Source organism: Eriocheir sinensis, chromosome 41 (genome assembly GCF_024679095.1).
Source record: "Eriocheir sinensis breed Jianghai 21 chromosome 41, ASM2467909v1, whole genome shotgun sequence".
NCBI classification, from domain to species: domain Eukaryota; kingdom Metazoa; phylum Arthropoda; class Malacostraca; order Decapoda; family Varunidae; genus Eriocheir; species Eriocheir sinensis.
Window position 1 is genome coordinate 11,881,104 of NC_066549.1, and position 16,204 is coordinate 11,897,307.

Consider the following 16,204-nt stretch of genomic DNA (forward strand, 5'->3'; position numbering starts at 1 on the left):
GGGTGACGTTCTCTGCGCTTCTCATTGGTCGGTTGTTTGCTAAATCTAACCTGCGGCAAATCCATTTTACCATGAAATAGCCTACTGTCTCTCCCTCTCTGCTACCTCTTTATATCAGCAGTGTTGGTATCTATTAATATGATTCACAGACAAGATAACAAATATAGTTATTCGCGTTTTCTCTCTCCCACAGGCACTTGAATTTTCCGACATACTTTACATGATCTTTGACACGTTAATTGCTTTGGAAATGTCGACACATATCGTGCCTCGCTAGCCACGGGCAAGGGATTCCTTAACTGTACCTTTGCAGCAACATATTGGCATACCGTTTACATTTTGGCGTTAGGCTTATATAACACCATGCGCTGTATTTGTGACTACTTAGTAATCTTTGTTCATATGTGGAAATACGCAGATGTTTCTCTTCTTTGTTATTTTTGTGTTATCTATGCTATTTATAACATAGATAAGATGATCGACGGAAATAAGAGTTGGCACAATACGTTCTGTTTTCGTGTTATCAAGAAGAAATTCCTATTTGTGTGAGGAATGCGTAGAAATTCCTAGACTTTTGTGGTAATATGATGAGAGGTAATTCTGACTCCAGCATAAATTCTTTAGGAATAAGTTCATAATTCAAATGATAGATGACTTGTCTATCAGTACTCGGTGAAGTAATTCAAGCCTTTAACGCAAATTCTTACAAACACGAAATATATAGAGGTTACCTGTTCCTGTTAGAAAAGAGGTTCACTTCCCTCAGCATTCAAAACTGCAAGCTACTTTCCTATTATATATCTTACAAAACACTAATAGCACCTGCATTCAAAGAATTTTACAAAGAACCATTTATGCATCGTAGAATTTACTTTCACTTTGAACAATTTAGTCTGTCCAGCAGCTCCTCTATTCAGACCTTTACAATATTACTCTTACACGGATTTCCAATTCAGAGGAAAAAGATTCGTCCACCCTGTTGCCGCCGCCCTCAGCAGCTCGGCGCCGCGGGTTTACCGTGAAGCTGCTCCCTTGTGATTACCGAGGAAAGCGTTTGTTCTTTACGTTCCCAGTTAAAATAATGGTGGAATTATTTGAGTTTGCAAAGAAAAAATATGTGTGACATAACGGTGGAGGAAAACGGGATGATTGAGATGAGTATGGCAAAGGGGGAAGAAAACGGAAGCCTTGAAAAGAATCACGCTGAAGCAGTGAAAGATAACGGGATGATTGAGACGAGTATGGCAGAGGGGGATGAAAACGGAAGCCTTGAAAAGAATCACGCTGAAGCAGTGAAAGATAACGGAGACCTCGAAGGGAACACTGAAGAGGAAGCAACACTACTGGAGAAAGAAAACGGAACATATGAAAAAAAAAAATCTAACATCCAGAGAAAGCAACGATCTAAAAGGGAGAAAAAAGGCACCCCTCCCCTCGCCTCGCCAGCGTGCTCAGGGACGATGAATTTCTCCCGGTCAGAAACGGAACACAGTACCGATAACGAGACCGGGCAGGGCAGGCAGGGCTGGAGGGGCGAGATAAATAAAGGTCGCAGGGATCTTATTTGCTGGGTCTGCACGGGTTTTAACGAAAGTCCTGTTATTCAGTGATCAAAACATCCAGAAATACTAAACATAGAACTTCCACGAAAAGAACAAAGAAGAGATGGACAAAGGAATTCACACCTATAGTCAGACCCTTTAAAAATAGATTCGGCCCTACACACCATACGTAATGCTATAAAGAGATTTGTACCGGGTTGGTGACGGTAATGCGAAAACAGAAACAAGATCGCATTTAGGAAAACTCTGAAGACCATTGTTCAAAAACTTTAATTCAGATATGTCGGGCGAACGAGGCGGGACGGAGCGTGGGAAAGAAAGTCCAAGGTGCAATCCAGGTGTTTCTGTATGACCATATGCATGTTAATTTGTAGTAGTCAAAATTATCCCTATGGTTATTTTTATTATTATTATTATGATGATAATAATAATGTGAATAGCAAAAACAAAAGTGTAGTGTCACCTGCCTGGTACCTGTGCGTCCCTCCCACATCTGTCGCCGGGCCCCGCTCACCTGCGTCGCCGCCCCGTGCAGGGAGGGGAAGGTTTGCTTGTAAATGGCCGCCATATTTTTCCCGCGACAGTAAAACAAACGCGGAGGGGAGGAAAATTCGGTGGATTTACGGCAGTTACCCAAACCTACAAAGTTCTTGGACATATATATTAATAAATATATACTAATATGAAACTAATAAAATAAACGTACGCATAACTAAACCAATAAGCAAATTCATACATATATATATACATATAAAAATACCTACATATATACATAAATAGGAAAGTGTAAAAGTGAATATTTATAAATATAAAGACGAAGATAGATCGATGGCCATGGAGAGACATACATCAACACTCTGAGATAGATAGATATGTAAACAGATGGTTTGTTATACGTTAATGGGTAAATAGCTAGACAAATAGACATAGCTAGCTAGCTAGCTAGCTAAATAGATAGATAGAAGGATGGATGGAGATAGAGTAAATAGATAAACAGACACAAACATATGAATATATATAAGTAGATAGAAAATTAGATAGATAAAAATGGCTATAAAGATTGACATAGGTATGCATATATAGATATATAGACAGATTCAAAGACAGATAGTTTCGTAGACTGGCAGTATATAGATACGTGCATGCATACACATACAAACAAATATCTTTCCGCTACGTATATGCACTTGAGCTGCTTTTTTTACTGTATAAAATAAAATAAAATCTTCACTGTGCACGACGTTCACCCTGAAGTCCATACGTATAATCCAGGTTTGTGGTGCACCCCTCGTCTACCACGTATCCTTGCCAAACCCTTCCTCCTCACCAAAACATCAAAAGGTTCTGCAGCATTACATGTTTGGGATTCTTATTAATTTAACAGAAATATCTGCCCTGGCAGATCTGAGTTATGTCCGCCGCACAGCTGGGCTTTTTCAGTCACCGCCGAGTGGCCAAAGACTACCCACATACTGCCCTGAAGATCACCTATCCTTTCCGAACTCTAGATTACCTCTTTAAGGAAAGGCTCAAAGATGAGATCCGGGGAGCAGCACGAGCCAAGTAGGATGGCGACTCTATAAACACTTGCCAGCGCCAGAACGGACTGGGCTGAACATCAGGCCCCACAAGGAAAGTCTACCGACGCAATAGGCCGAGACGTAAAAAAAAATAAATAAATAAATAAAAAGAAAAGTATCGTTTTTCAAACAAATGTCTCTGTAATAATAATAAAACCAGCAAGCCCAGGTGAAGTTTTCTGAAACTTCATTCCATCGGCCTAGTTTCGGTGACTTCTTTTAGTTCGGAGCACCAAGGAGCAGCACGGTCCAAAAAAACATTAATATGACGCCGCTATTAAATGTCCGCCAACGCAACTTCCCGGGTTCTGATCACCAAAAGGGTTCTTTAATTTTCTAAGAGATACACGACTAACTAGCGCTACACAACCGCGAGCCTCTCTCTTCAATCCCACTGCCCTACTAGCACGGCCTTCATCGCTGCTGCTGAGTAATAGTAAAAAGGAAAGTAAAAATTGTGAAAATAGAGCCGATTCGTAAATTCGTACGGTCACTTCCGACTATAGTCTGACACAAATAAGAAGTCAGTGGGGCTTGGGCTGCCAAATCTACCCTTCGGGGTAAGGACAGACGTTGGAGAAGCTGTCTTCGAGCATGGAAGTGAGGGAGGAAGCGAAATGGTGTCTTGTTCGCTGTCAATGTCAGAAATAAAAAAAAAATATCACGTGTTATGGAATTTATACAATACTGTGCCATAATTCTAAAAAGCGACATATTCTTATAATACTAAATAGACCTATTTAAAGTATAAAGAATAATACATACATCATTTCAAATAGTAAATAGCTGACATATCATATGTCAGCTGGCTGCATAGCTGGGCACGATAACAGAAAACCTTATTCCGATAACCGATAACTGATAATGAAAAACCTTAACGGCGATAACCGATATTCGTTAACTAGAGACATAAATATAGGCGATAACCGATAACCGATACCCGATATAAATCCACAATTCCGATACTAGCTAGCGATAAGTCCGATATGCGAAGACGATACTATATTGATATTTCAGATAGAACAACATTGATGAATTCAAACTTTCATTATCTGTATTTTAGGAAACTTACAAAACCTTAAAACCACACGTTGACACGTACATATGGACGGTAATACTAGAAAAGCCTGAACTGGTGTTGTGTTATTTGGCGTCCCCACCGTCAAAAATTGTTTACAAACACTGGTCTCTCGTGAACGGTGCATGCTCAGACCAGCAAGCGTAAACCTGTACAGTCTCACAAAGCTTTTAAACCGTAATTAAGAGTTGGTGGAAGGCTGAATCAGACATATAGTACAACTACCACCATCCTCGCTGTTTCTAGAACGACACTCTGTACGAGTTATATTTATATGTACAGAGTGTACGTCGTTCTAGAAACAGCGAGGATGGTGGTACTGTATGTTTGATTCAGCTTTCCAGCAACTCTTAATGTGTTAAAAAAGCATTGTGAGACTGTACAGGTCTACACTTAATGGTCTGAGCATGCGCAGTTCACGAGAGACCAGTGTTTGTACACAAAAGCGCCAGCTTTTGACGATGGGACACCATATAACACAACACCGGGTGCCTTCAATACCATGACATGCTCACAAACGAATATGGAATATCAAATTTGAGGCAGTGAATAATCATTTTGGGGGCAAAGTTAAATGATTTTTCTCTTTGATGTATTGATTTTTGAGTAGCATGAAAAAATAACCTAGTGTTTTAATTTTCATGACCTAAGTATGAAATCTCATCACCGAAGATATTTCATACCCCGAAGTTTTTTCATACAACACCGGGCCACGCATGCGCAGTAAGGAAACAGCATTTTTTTCCTGAGAGGCGGAGAAAAAGTAGCGATTATCGCTAGTTTAGTTACAAAAGTAACGACGATACCGATATATATTTAAATAAGTAGCGGATGGTCGATAATCCGATTTTGTTATCAGCGATAAAGTATCGCGATAACTTATCGCGATAACGCCCAGCTATGGACATATGATAAAGTGATGCATTGAGGGTGACACGGCAGCACTGTGGACGGGCTCGGGCTCCACCCAAACAACCTCACGGCCGAGTCTGCCAATGGTTATCATCTCGGTGAAAGAAATCTTCTGGAAGGTTAAGCTAATGACTTAGAGAGTATTCAACACAGAGCTTGACAATCATGCTTATTTTGCAAACAAATTCATATCTAAATCTCAGAGTGGTTCTCAAGTATATTTTCCTGATATAAGCAGTGGTTGGAATCATGTGAGTATCTTCATAAATATATCCTCCCCAAAAATAATTAACATCAGAAAGAAGTATCAACAACAACAAGCATAGCTCCCGGCAGAGCACACATTTCCATCACCCGAGAGGACGCCGACCCTACGAGAAGATAAAACTAGGAAAAGAAAACTGCAACTATGGAAAACATGAATCGCAAGCAAACAGATAACCGTTTTTAGCACACAAGAGGACACCGACCCTAGTGAAACCAAAAGAAACAAAAATCAATACAGAATAATGATAGCAACCATTACTTCTGAATAAATATAAAGTTCCAACACACAAGAGGACATCAACCCAAAAGAAAGAGACCTGAATGAACCTAGAAACCCACCCTCACGTCTTGGGAGCAGCTACAAAGGCGACCCCCCACATCATCAAGTCAAGTCAAGGAAGATCGTGTCTAAGAGGCCGGGGAGTGCACGCACTCTGGCGTCCGCGTGCAGTGTGTGAAAAGGAAGCCGAGTTTGCAGGCCTAAACGCGGCCCCATTACTAAATTAGTCAGTTCTCATGACCAGAATCTGTTGTTGTTTTTGTCGTTACCAAAAGCTTGTTTATATATTAATTCCTTAGCAATCTTATATACTCGTCTAAAGCAATATAAATCACTTGGCCCACTTGATAACTGGCAGCATATTTATTTTCAAACTGAGCAAGCTACCAAATTCATTAATAAAACTTCTTCTTTTTTTAAGTTGTGAGGGCAAACAAATTCTTCAAAAAGACTCGTCAGTCACTGACGCTCCGGCAGGTCCGATACTAAACCGATTCGTTGCCAAACAAATTTTTCATTACCAAGTCCGGCCCAACTTGGTAATTAGTAATTTTGTAATTAGTAAAACTGAATAGTAACTCCATGCGGAGACAGCGACTCTGTACTGCGTCACAATCTATATTGAGTGCATCATTTAGGCGGTGTAAAAGGTGCTCTCTCTAGCTAAGAACATTCCACAGCTGAGACGCCTAAAACCAAATAATAAGGACAAACTGCTGCATACATCAGAGGTAGAAAGCTTAGATTTTACCTCTGAGTTCTGCAAAGAAAAGAGAAGTGGTGCTACAAAATTATTATTGTTTTCAGAGGCCATGTACTCTTAAATGCATTACAATTAGTGGTCTAATACATTAAAGGCAAACACGTGCGCATTAATTAATGAGGTGACTAAGGCGGCGTTGTGGGCCTCTTGAGGAAACACTTTTTCCTTTACCCGAGTTTTGTGTTGTGGAGGCACGTGCCCGATTATATGACTCCCGCCCCTCAGCGGCTTCATGCAAATGAGCTTGGACTTGCAAATAAGTTATAAAAATATATGCGGACATAAAAATCACACATTACTGGTTTACTTTCTTTATCCTGAAACGACTCGCGTAGCCAAGGAGTGGTTGGACGGTTGTCTTTAGGGAAGAGAATATCTAAAGTGGATTATAACCAGAGGAAAGATTTTACTAAATAGTTTCTGAACTTTAAAAATATATATTCTCTCTGGTTGCTCATCGCGCTGAATTAATTATAGACTATAAATCTTGAGGAGGAGAGGCTGAGCAGTTACATGTGAAGTCTTATTTGAGTCATTTTGGAAAACAGAGTAACACATTGAGTCGCTCTCTATCGCTATACCTTAAGCGGAGGGTCTGTATTGAGTGTGTTCATTACATACGGACCAGAAACAAAGACTTTGACCAAATGTCTGGAAAAGATTTTGAAAAGTGCGCATAGAAAGATGGAGAGAACGATATATCACACTAATAGATAAGAAAAGCGGCGAATGAGAGGAAAGCAAACAAACATAGATGACATACCGTGAAAAGGGCAATTGAAATCAACAACTGGCTGTGATTTTGAAACATGTAAGTCAGAGGACAACAGTTGGACAAAACGTGATGGAGCAGAAAATAACAAATAAAAAGACCCAAAGGGACGCCATTCGATTGATGGTGTAATCTACTTACGGTGTTATTGGAAAGTTCACATCGAAATTATAAACTAGAGGCCCATGATTAATAGAAACAATGGAAATGCTTACGATATTTCATTGACATGCAGTTAAATATTACAGATTGATGATGAAAATACAGTAATACAAACATACACATATATATACACATACATACATACATACATACATACATGCATGCATACACACACTGATATATGTTGGGCCCACCGCATATTTGGGATTAGGTAATTATCACGAAACTGGTTGTCCGACTGAGGTGACAATCATCAATATAAACGTGAATATTTCCCTACTGATAAATTCATGTTGTTGCAGTCCACCGTGGCTATGAAATGACTGACGACACCCTTGTTGATGCTGAAGATGGCTGACACTCAAAGAATAAAACAGTCTTATGTTAAATTCGATTATACGTCCGACTTGTCTAATATTTTTACCCTACTTATTAGTATCTCCTTTCAACTTATCTTTAAACATCAAATTACCCGGTAACTGCGGGGATCATGTTTCTTAAAGGCCCCTCTAAGCGAGAAAAATTAGAAAAAAAATCATCACTCACGCAAACCATTTCATAATATATATATCAACGCATTTGTGATCAGTATATGCATCATCTATTTTGGGGGGTTTACATCATGGCGAAAATTTGGCCCGTCGCTGCTACCGGGTTAAGGCTGCGCCCGCGACCTTGTACCCTCGTTTCCTTCCTAACCTAACGAGCTCCCTTTCCTTACCCTGGCAGCGCACGCGTCTCCCCTCCTCCCATAACACGGCCAGTTGCCTTTCACCCTCCCCGCCTGACAGTATATCTCCCGTGGCCACCTTCACCTGCCAGTAACCTCCGCCTCCTTATGTCCCCTTCCCGTCACTTACCTCCCCTCGCCCCCTCCTCTCGCCCCTTCAGTAAGCTCTTCCCCTATTCCATTCCCCGACAACGGTTTCCTTCTCCCGCGCCCTGTTCTCCTTTTCCCCTTTTCTTTTTCCTTCTCTTCTCTTGTCCCCTTTTTTTTTTAGGGGGGGGGGATATCGCCTTTTTCCCTTAAAATCTGTACAGTTTCCTTTTCTCTTTTGCTCCTATTTTCATTTTCGCTCCGCACTAACACCTTTTTTTTCCCAAACATTTGCATCATTTCCTCCTTTCTTCTCCAGCCACGACCATCTCCTCCTCCTCCTCCTTGACTTTCTGTTTCTTTTTCTCTTCTTTTTATCTGTTTCTTCTTCTTCTTCTTATTATTATTATTATTATTATTATTATTATTATTATTATTATTATTATTATTATTATTATTATTATTATTATTTTATTTTCTTCTTCTTTTTCTTCTTCTTCTTCTTCTTCTTTTTCTTTTTTCTCCTCCTCCTCCTCCTCCTCCTCCATCTCTCTTTTCCTTTATATATATCATCTCATTATTCTTCAGCATTATCATTTTTCCTCTCTTCTTCTCATCCCCCTCCCCTCATCTGTCCTCTTTTTCCGACAACGCTTTCCTCATCCTTCATCATTTGCAAAACTTCCTCTCTTCGCATCCTCTCTCCCTTTCTCATCAATTTTTCCTTCTTCTTTCCTTCACATTTTCACCTTTTCTCTCTTCCATTCGTCCTTTTACGTTTCTCTCCTTTGATAATGGCTTCTATTTTCCATTACTGTCAGTACCATTTCCTCTCGACTTCTCTTCCTCCTTTCCTCACGCTGTTATTTTCTTTTACCTTTCCTGACAGTAGCTTCCTTTTTTAAACGTTTTTCTTTGTTCCTCTCCTCTCCCCCTCCCACTTTTTTCCTCTTCTTTTCATTTCTTTTTCTCCTAATCCTTCTCGTTCTCACCTCGCTCTCCTCCTCCTCCTCCTCCTCCTACTACTACTACTACTACTACTACTACTCAAAGAGGGCCACAAGGACCAAGAGAGAGGAGATCAACAACCTTTCCTCTTCCATATCTGTCCCCTCCCTCCTCTTCCCCTTCATCTTCTCCGTCTTCTTCCTCCTCCTAATCCACTTCTTGCACCGTTAAGTATAATCCACCTCTTCTTAAGCTCTTATTTTATTTCCTCCTCCTCCTCCTTCTCTCCACCACTTCCTCTATACATCTTTGCCTTTCTTTCGCCCTCTCTTCTTCCCTCCACTTGCTTTCTCTACCTTCCTCTTCCTCTCCCTCTTTCCCCCCCTCCTTCCTTTCCCCTTCCCTTCCCCTTCTCCTATCCCTCCCCTCCCCCCTCCTGCGTTTTGGTGTCCTGTCCTGAAGCTTCCCTCCTTTGTGAGAACAACGGCCGGTGAAGACCACTGGTTATCATCTTCTTTTGTGAAATGACGGTCTTCCTTCCTTTTCTCTGTTTAGTGTATAATCTACAATTAGAATGGCCAATAAGAGCAAGCTATGGTTTGTCAACTTTGATTCAAAACTCATGAAGAACGCGACCAAGGTGCTGGTCTCCAACGTGCTGCTGCCGGCGGCGGGGCGGCTGCTGGGCGCCGCCTTTGAGAGAGCCTCAAAGGCGGGGTTCGTTTCCCGCAGCCTCAAGCACACCATCGGCGCCTGGTGCATCGCGGGGCCGCACACCACGAGTGTCGGGCAGGTACGCCAGCTCCTGGCCGACCTCTGGGTGCTGGCCGCCCCGCGGGACCCCCTCAGGGAATGCGGCGTTTTTGCCGGACACGACGGCTGGTGGACGGTGTTCTGGGACCTGCGGGAGGCGGGGAAGCGCCTCGCTAACCTGCAGCAGAGCATGGCGCTGGCCCACGCGGAGCACAAGATCTTCACGAGCAATCTTGTGCTGGTCTGCGTGCTGCTCTTCACGGGCCTCGTGGGGTGGGCGCTGTGTGCCCTGCGTGCCGCGCGGCAACCACGGGAAGCTGTGGCCTCTGTGGGCACTACGGCGTACACGGCAGGCCCCGAGGAGGAAGAGTATTTCTCGACTGAGGAGGAGGAACATAAAGCAACACAAAGAAAGAGCAAACAACAGCAGACCTGATGGTCCTTACGAGGCTGTTTGTTACAAACTACACTAACTATTTTTCATATACGCCTCCGTGGTCTAGTGGTCAGCGTGCCTGGCTTCTACTCCGCGGGCCCTGGGGAAACATGGGGAAGGTAAACTGTGGTAACCCGACTGTCACACTGGCCCTGTGTCCCGGGGTAATGGGCACCCTCCCACCACAGGATCAAGGGCCAATGTTACGGAGATGAGCACCAAGGCCACGCGCTGCTACAGCGTATGCCCCCAACTTTACCTTTACTTTTACACTAACTATCTAATCAAAGGTGGAAGATGAAAGACAGCAAAGGCGAAGGCTCCTCCCTCCAGCCAAATCTGGCAGGAAAGGAAAAAGAACCCTGCAGCATGGAAAAACTGCATGGAAATTTTGTAGGAAAGAAGAAAGAACTACCATTGCTGCTATTACTGCGATAAAAACGGACAAGGACATCAGTATTCGAAAGAACTTAACGCTATTATGACAATGAGTAATATCTTAGTTGCTGGTTGGATTCAAAATACTTGTCTAATCTATTCTTGAAGGTCGTAACTGTTGTACTATCAACGACATAACAGGGTAGAGAACTCCAAACATTAACGACTCGATTAAAGAAGAGTTTGTCTTCGTGCGACGAGAATCTTTTACCATTTATCTTAAAATTGTTATTTATTCTTGTTCTACTTGATCGATCAATTGTAAAGTAATTTTCCGCACTAATATCACTGAATCCTTTAAACATTTTAAACACTTCTATTAGATCGCCTCGCATTCTTCGTTTTGATAGGCTGAATAAATTGACTTCTTTAAGCCTTTCTTCATATGATAAATTTCTCAACCTAGGAATCACTTTTGTTACTCTCCGTTGAACCCGTTCTAACTTTTCTACGTCTTTTCTGTAATACGGAGACCAAAACTGTACACAGTACTCTAGATGGGGTCGAACCAGCGAATTATACAGTTTTAATATTACTTTTTTCGATTTATTATTAAAGACTCGTCCGATGAAGCCAACCAATTTGTTTGCGGCTTTAACTACCTCTGAACAATGCTGGCTTGATATAGTGATTCCAAGATCCTTTTCTTTACTTACTGCAGAAAGTTGTTGCCCATTCATTAGGTACCGAACGCGATTGTTATTGTTTCCGATGTGCAACACTTTACATTTGTCAACGTTAAATTTCATTTGCCATTGATTGGCCCAACGTGCAAGTCGATCTAGATCTGATTGTAAAGTTTCTTCGTCGAGTTCGCAGTTACTTTACTAGCGATTTTTGTGTCATCTGCAAATTTTGATATTTTACAAGTGAGCCCATCATCGATATCATTAACATAAATCACGAAGAGCATGGGACCAAGCACTAATCCTTGTGGTACGCCGCTTCTGACATCGAGCCAGTTAGATGAACACCGTTTTGAACTACTCTCTGTTTCCGCTCAGAGAACCAGTCCACAAGTCAATTGTGAATGTTACCCGAGATACCGTGCGCCAGTAGTTTACTGAGCAATCGTTTGTGGGGGAACTTATCAAATGCCTTTTGAAAATCCAGATATATGATATCTACTGATCTGCTTTCATCGAACATCTCAAAAATATAATGAAAAAAAATCAAGTAAGTTATTTGAGCACGAACGTTTACTACGGAAACCATGTTGCAAATTATTTATTATATTATTTTCTTCGAAGAATTTCACCATATTGTCGCGAATGATAGTCTCCATTAACTTACAAACAATCGATGTCAGGCTAATTGGTCGATAGTTTCCTGGATGAGACTTGTCCCCCTTTTTGAAAATTGGTGTGACATTTGCTAGTTTCCAATCCGACGGAAATTTTCCAGCTGTTAAAGATTTATTGAATAAGATAGAGAGCGGTTTACAAATTTGATGTTTGATTTCTTTTAAAATTCTAGGGGAAGTTTTGTCTGGATCAGGAGCTTTGCTTACTTTAATCTTTTCAATTGTGCGTAAAATGTCACTTTCTACGATGAGCACACCACTTAACATCTTTTCGGTCCTTCTAACCTCCGGCGGTTGAGGTGATAAACAATCTTCGTCGGTAAATACGGATGCGAAAAAGTTATTTAGGATTGTATCCATTTCATTTTCATCGTTCGTGTGGTTACCATTATCATTAGCAAGCGGTCCGATACTGCAAGTGAGTGACTTTTTATTATTTACATAGCTAAAAAAAATCTTTAGGATTAGATTTATTTGTTTCCGCTAAATATTCTTCAAGATTTTTCTTGTTTCGTTTTATTAATTTCTTGGTTCCGCGGCGAATTCTGTCCAACTCTAGTTTGTCAGCCTCACTCTGGGTTGATATGTATCTACTGTATACGCGTTTTTTAAGAGAGAGGCTATTTTTAATTTCGTTATTCCACCATTTGGGGTACTTCTTAAAAGATGAACGTCTGTTACGATAGGGTACGCATATGCTTATGGCATTGTTCAGTAATGTGGTGAAGGCCTCCCACGATTTATCAATATCTGTTTCCATAAAAATTACAGTCCAGTCAGAATTATTTAGAATTGATCGGAGTCTTACGAAATTTGCTCTCTGATAATCTGGCACCTTTTCTTTACTAGGAGTTACTTTACTTTCTTTCATCTTGTTGCTGAATGTGATTATTCGGTGATCGCTAGAACTAAAAAACTGGACCGACATTTACTTCGTTAACTAGATCAGCTGTCGTTGAAAAGATAAGGTCAAGTATATTATTTTCCCGAGTCGGTTCTTGAACGTGTTGATGTAAATCACTTTCTAGTAAATTTGTGTACAGGTCGATCCCTGTATGAGAGTTCAACGGTTCGCCCTATCTTTTCACTAGCAAGTTAAAGTCCCCCACAAAGAGGAGGAGGAGGAGGAGGAGGAGGAGGAGTTTGCCTCGGATGAGGAAGAGGAGGAGGTGAAAGAGAAGGAGAAGGAGTTTGCTTCATATGTTGTCGTGTATGATCTTCCTTGTGTCCATGTAAAATTCCATTGTATTTTTTTCTAAACTACATGGTATTCTTCCTTTTCATGCCAACCTCGGCTGGAGGGACTGGTGGGAGGGGAGGAGCCTTCGCATTTGCTGTCCTGTGCCTCTGACTCGTAAATTAGAGTAGATGGTAGCAACAACAAACAGCCTAGTTAGGACCAAGATGTCCGTTGCTGTCTGGTTTTCCTTTGTACTCCTCTTCTTCTTCTTCTTCTTCTTCTTCTTCTTCTTCTTCTTCTTCTTCTTCTTCTTCCTCCTCCACCTCCTCCTCTTCCTCCTCCTCCTCCTCCTCTTCCATTCTGTCCTCCTCCTCGACAACGGGCCTCTTAGCTTCTTCCTCAACATTTGCACCTCTCTCTCCCTCTCTTCTCCCTCTGCTCTGACTCCTTCCCGCTGGCCATTTAGCCTCTGCCTCTCTCCTGCAGACGACGAGGTGAGGTACAGCATCACGGGCGGCAACAGGGACGGCCTCTTCACTATCGACCAGCACTCCGGCGTCATCACTCTCGCCGCTGCCCTCGACTATGAGATCCACGACCGCGTGAGTATATACACAGGACTCGAGGCGATGGAGTGTGGCAGGGCTTGAAGGGGCGGGGACTTGATAGTAGTGTGTATAACAGTTCTCTCAGGCTTCAAAGGGAGACGGGTTGACTTTGTTAGGATGTCTGATGTTTATTCTTATTAGAAGTCGAGGAGATGGATGGAGTGTGGCGGGGCATGGAGAGGCGACTAATTGATAGAGGTGTACAGAACGGTTCTCTCGGAAATCAAAGGGGAGACTTATGTTTTTCTTTGTTTTATCTTGTTTGATGTTTCTTTTTCTTTACGGGGTATGATTGACAAGAATTTCATTGGAGTAATATGGCACAGTTCTCTCGATTATCAAAAAGATGACACGTTTATTTCCTTCGTGATTTTCTTTTATTTGATAAGACATGCGTGTGATAGAGATTGTGAGTACTGTTCTCTTAACGAAAAATGAGGCAGTCAAGTGTCAAAAAAATGAAAAAATGTATTTTTTTATTTTTTTATTGATAAGATAAGCATGTGATGGAGATTCACTGTGCATTGTTCTCTTAACGAAAAGGGATGCAAAGTACCAAAATAATGAAAAAAAACATGTTTATCCTGCAAATACTTGTGGGGTCTAAAAGAAGATTATTAACTCCGTTCCAAAGCTTCAGAGGTTCAGACGGATTAGACCGCGATGCACGAACTTTTACGTAGCTAAGAAGAAATAACCATTTTACTATGAAATGTTTGATTTTTACGGTACAGAATGCAGACCCATCAACAAAGCAAAAAAACGTAGGCCTGTAACTTGCTATTCGCGTATTCAATTAAAAAAAAAAAAGAGGAAACTGAAAATGCAAAAGGAAAAAAAAAAAAGTATGATCAACTTTAGTTTCAGAATTATCTTGGGTCAGGCGAATCGTGTTTGTCCACAACATTAAATCACACAAGGGAACTCGACCACCACTCCGTCAGGCGGCTCTCAACACACCGCGGCAAGTTAATGAATAAAGTCAACACCACCGGAGGACACAGGGCCAATCAAGGGCTCTGCTGGGGAGGTTTCGTTAGTGAGAAGGGCATTGACATCCCCTCTATTAAGGTTTTCGACACCTACTATGGGTCGTATTATAAGACATTTCGCAGCCCAAGAACACATATTTGACAAGGCTTTCGTAGGAGGTGTGCGCATTTCCAGGACAACGCAGACTTTATTGATATCTTTCACGGAGTTTTAAAGATCGTATTGTCAGACATTTCCCCGCCCAAGAACACATATTTGACAAGGCTTTCGTAAGAGTTGTGGGCATTTCCAGTACTAGTTTTATGACCCTGGTGTTAGTTTGACCCTTCTTCTGTACCGTAAACCTGAGGAAACACTCATTAGAACCCGACTGACCCCCTCTTTAACCTTTAGAAATTGTTAATGTGAGAAGCGAAAGTGTCTTAAAATACCAACCTAGCTAATGTCCCGATTTTAGGCAACAACTCGTTTTCTGTGCCTTCCCGCTCGCCACTCTATTAAGCTCTCCTCCCTTTCCCTCCTTTCGCAATGACCTCCTTACTCAGCGTATGTACCCTTTTTTCTTCCATTTTTACATTTTCCTTCCCTCAATAACCAGTTTTCTGTCCCTTCCGGCGCCCTACTTTAATAACTAGTTTTCTGTCCCTTCCCACTTCTGTCTTTAATAAGCTCCTCCTCCTTCCCCTCTTTTGACAATGACCTCCTTCTCCCTTTACGTTTGTACTCTTCCGTATCTTCCATTTCTACATTTTCTTTCCTCAATAACCAGTTTCTGTCCCTTCTCGCTTCCCACTTCAATACGCAAGCTCTTCCCCCTTTCCCTCTTTTGACGATGGTCTTCTTCTGCCTCTATGTCTGTATACCGTTTCCTATCCTCCATTTCGACACTTCCTTTTGCTCAATAACCCATTTTCTGTCCCTCCCTGCTCCCAATTTTAATAAGCTCCTTCCCCCTTTTCCTAATTCTGGTAATGGCCTCCTACTTCCTTTACGCTTGTACTTTTCTTAACTTCCATTTCAACATTTTCTTTTCTTCAATAACGCATTTTCTGCCCCTTCCTGCTCCTCACTTTAATGAGCTCTCCTCTCTTTCTCTCTTTGGACAATGGCCATCTTTTTCCTCTACGTTTTTTTTAACATTTTCCTATCTTCCCTTACAACATTTTCTTTTCCTCTTCTCCGACAACGACCTCCTTCTTCCTCAACATTTGCAGCTTTTCTTCTCTCTCCTCCTTCTCTTCCTTCCTCTCCTTTCATCGACCTACTTTTTCCTCAATATCTGCACTTTTTCTTCGCTTTCCTCCTTCTCCTCGTCTTTCATTTTCTGTTTTTCTCGACAACAGCCTCAGTCT

At 41.6% G+C, this 16,204-nt stretch overlaps 1 protein-coding gene across 1 annotated transcript in view; it reads left to right on the forward strand.

Annotated features, from left to right (window-relative positions):
* LOC127009653 (putative neural-cadherin 2) overlaps positions 1 to 16,204 on the forward strand; it is a 58,507-nt gene that overhangs the window by 8,112 nt on the left and 34,191 nt on the right. Inside the window, exon 2 of the mRNA XM_050882915.1 lies at positions 13,738 to 13,853. Within this exon, the coding sequence (XP_050738872.1) occupies positions 13,738 to 13,853 (116 nt within the window). The remainder of the gene's footprint in view (positions 1 to 13,737; positions 13,854 to 16,204) is intronic.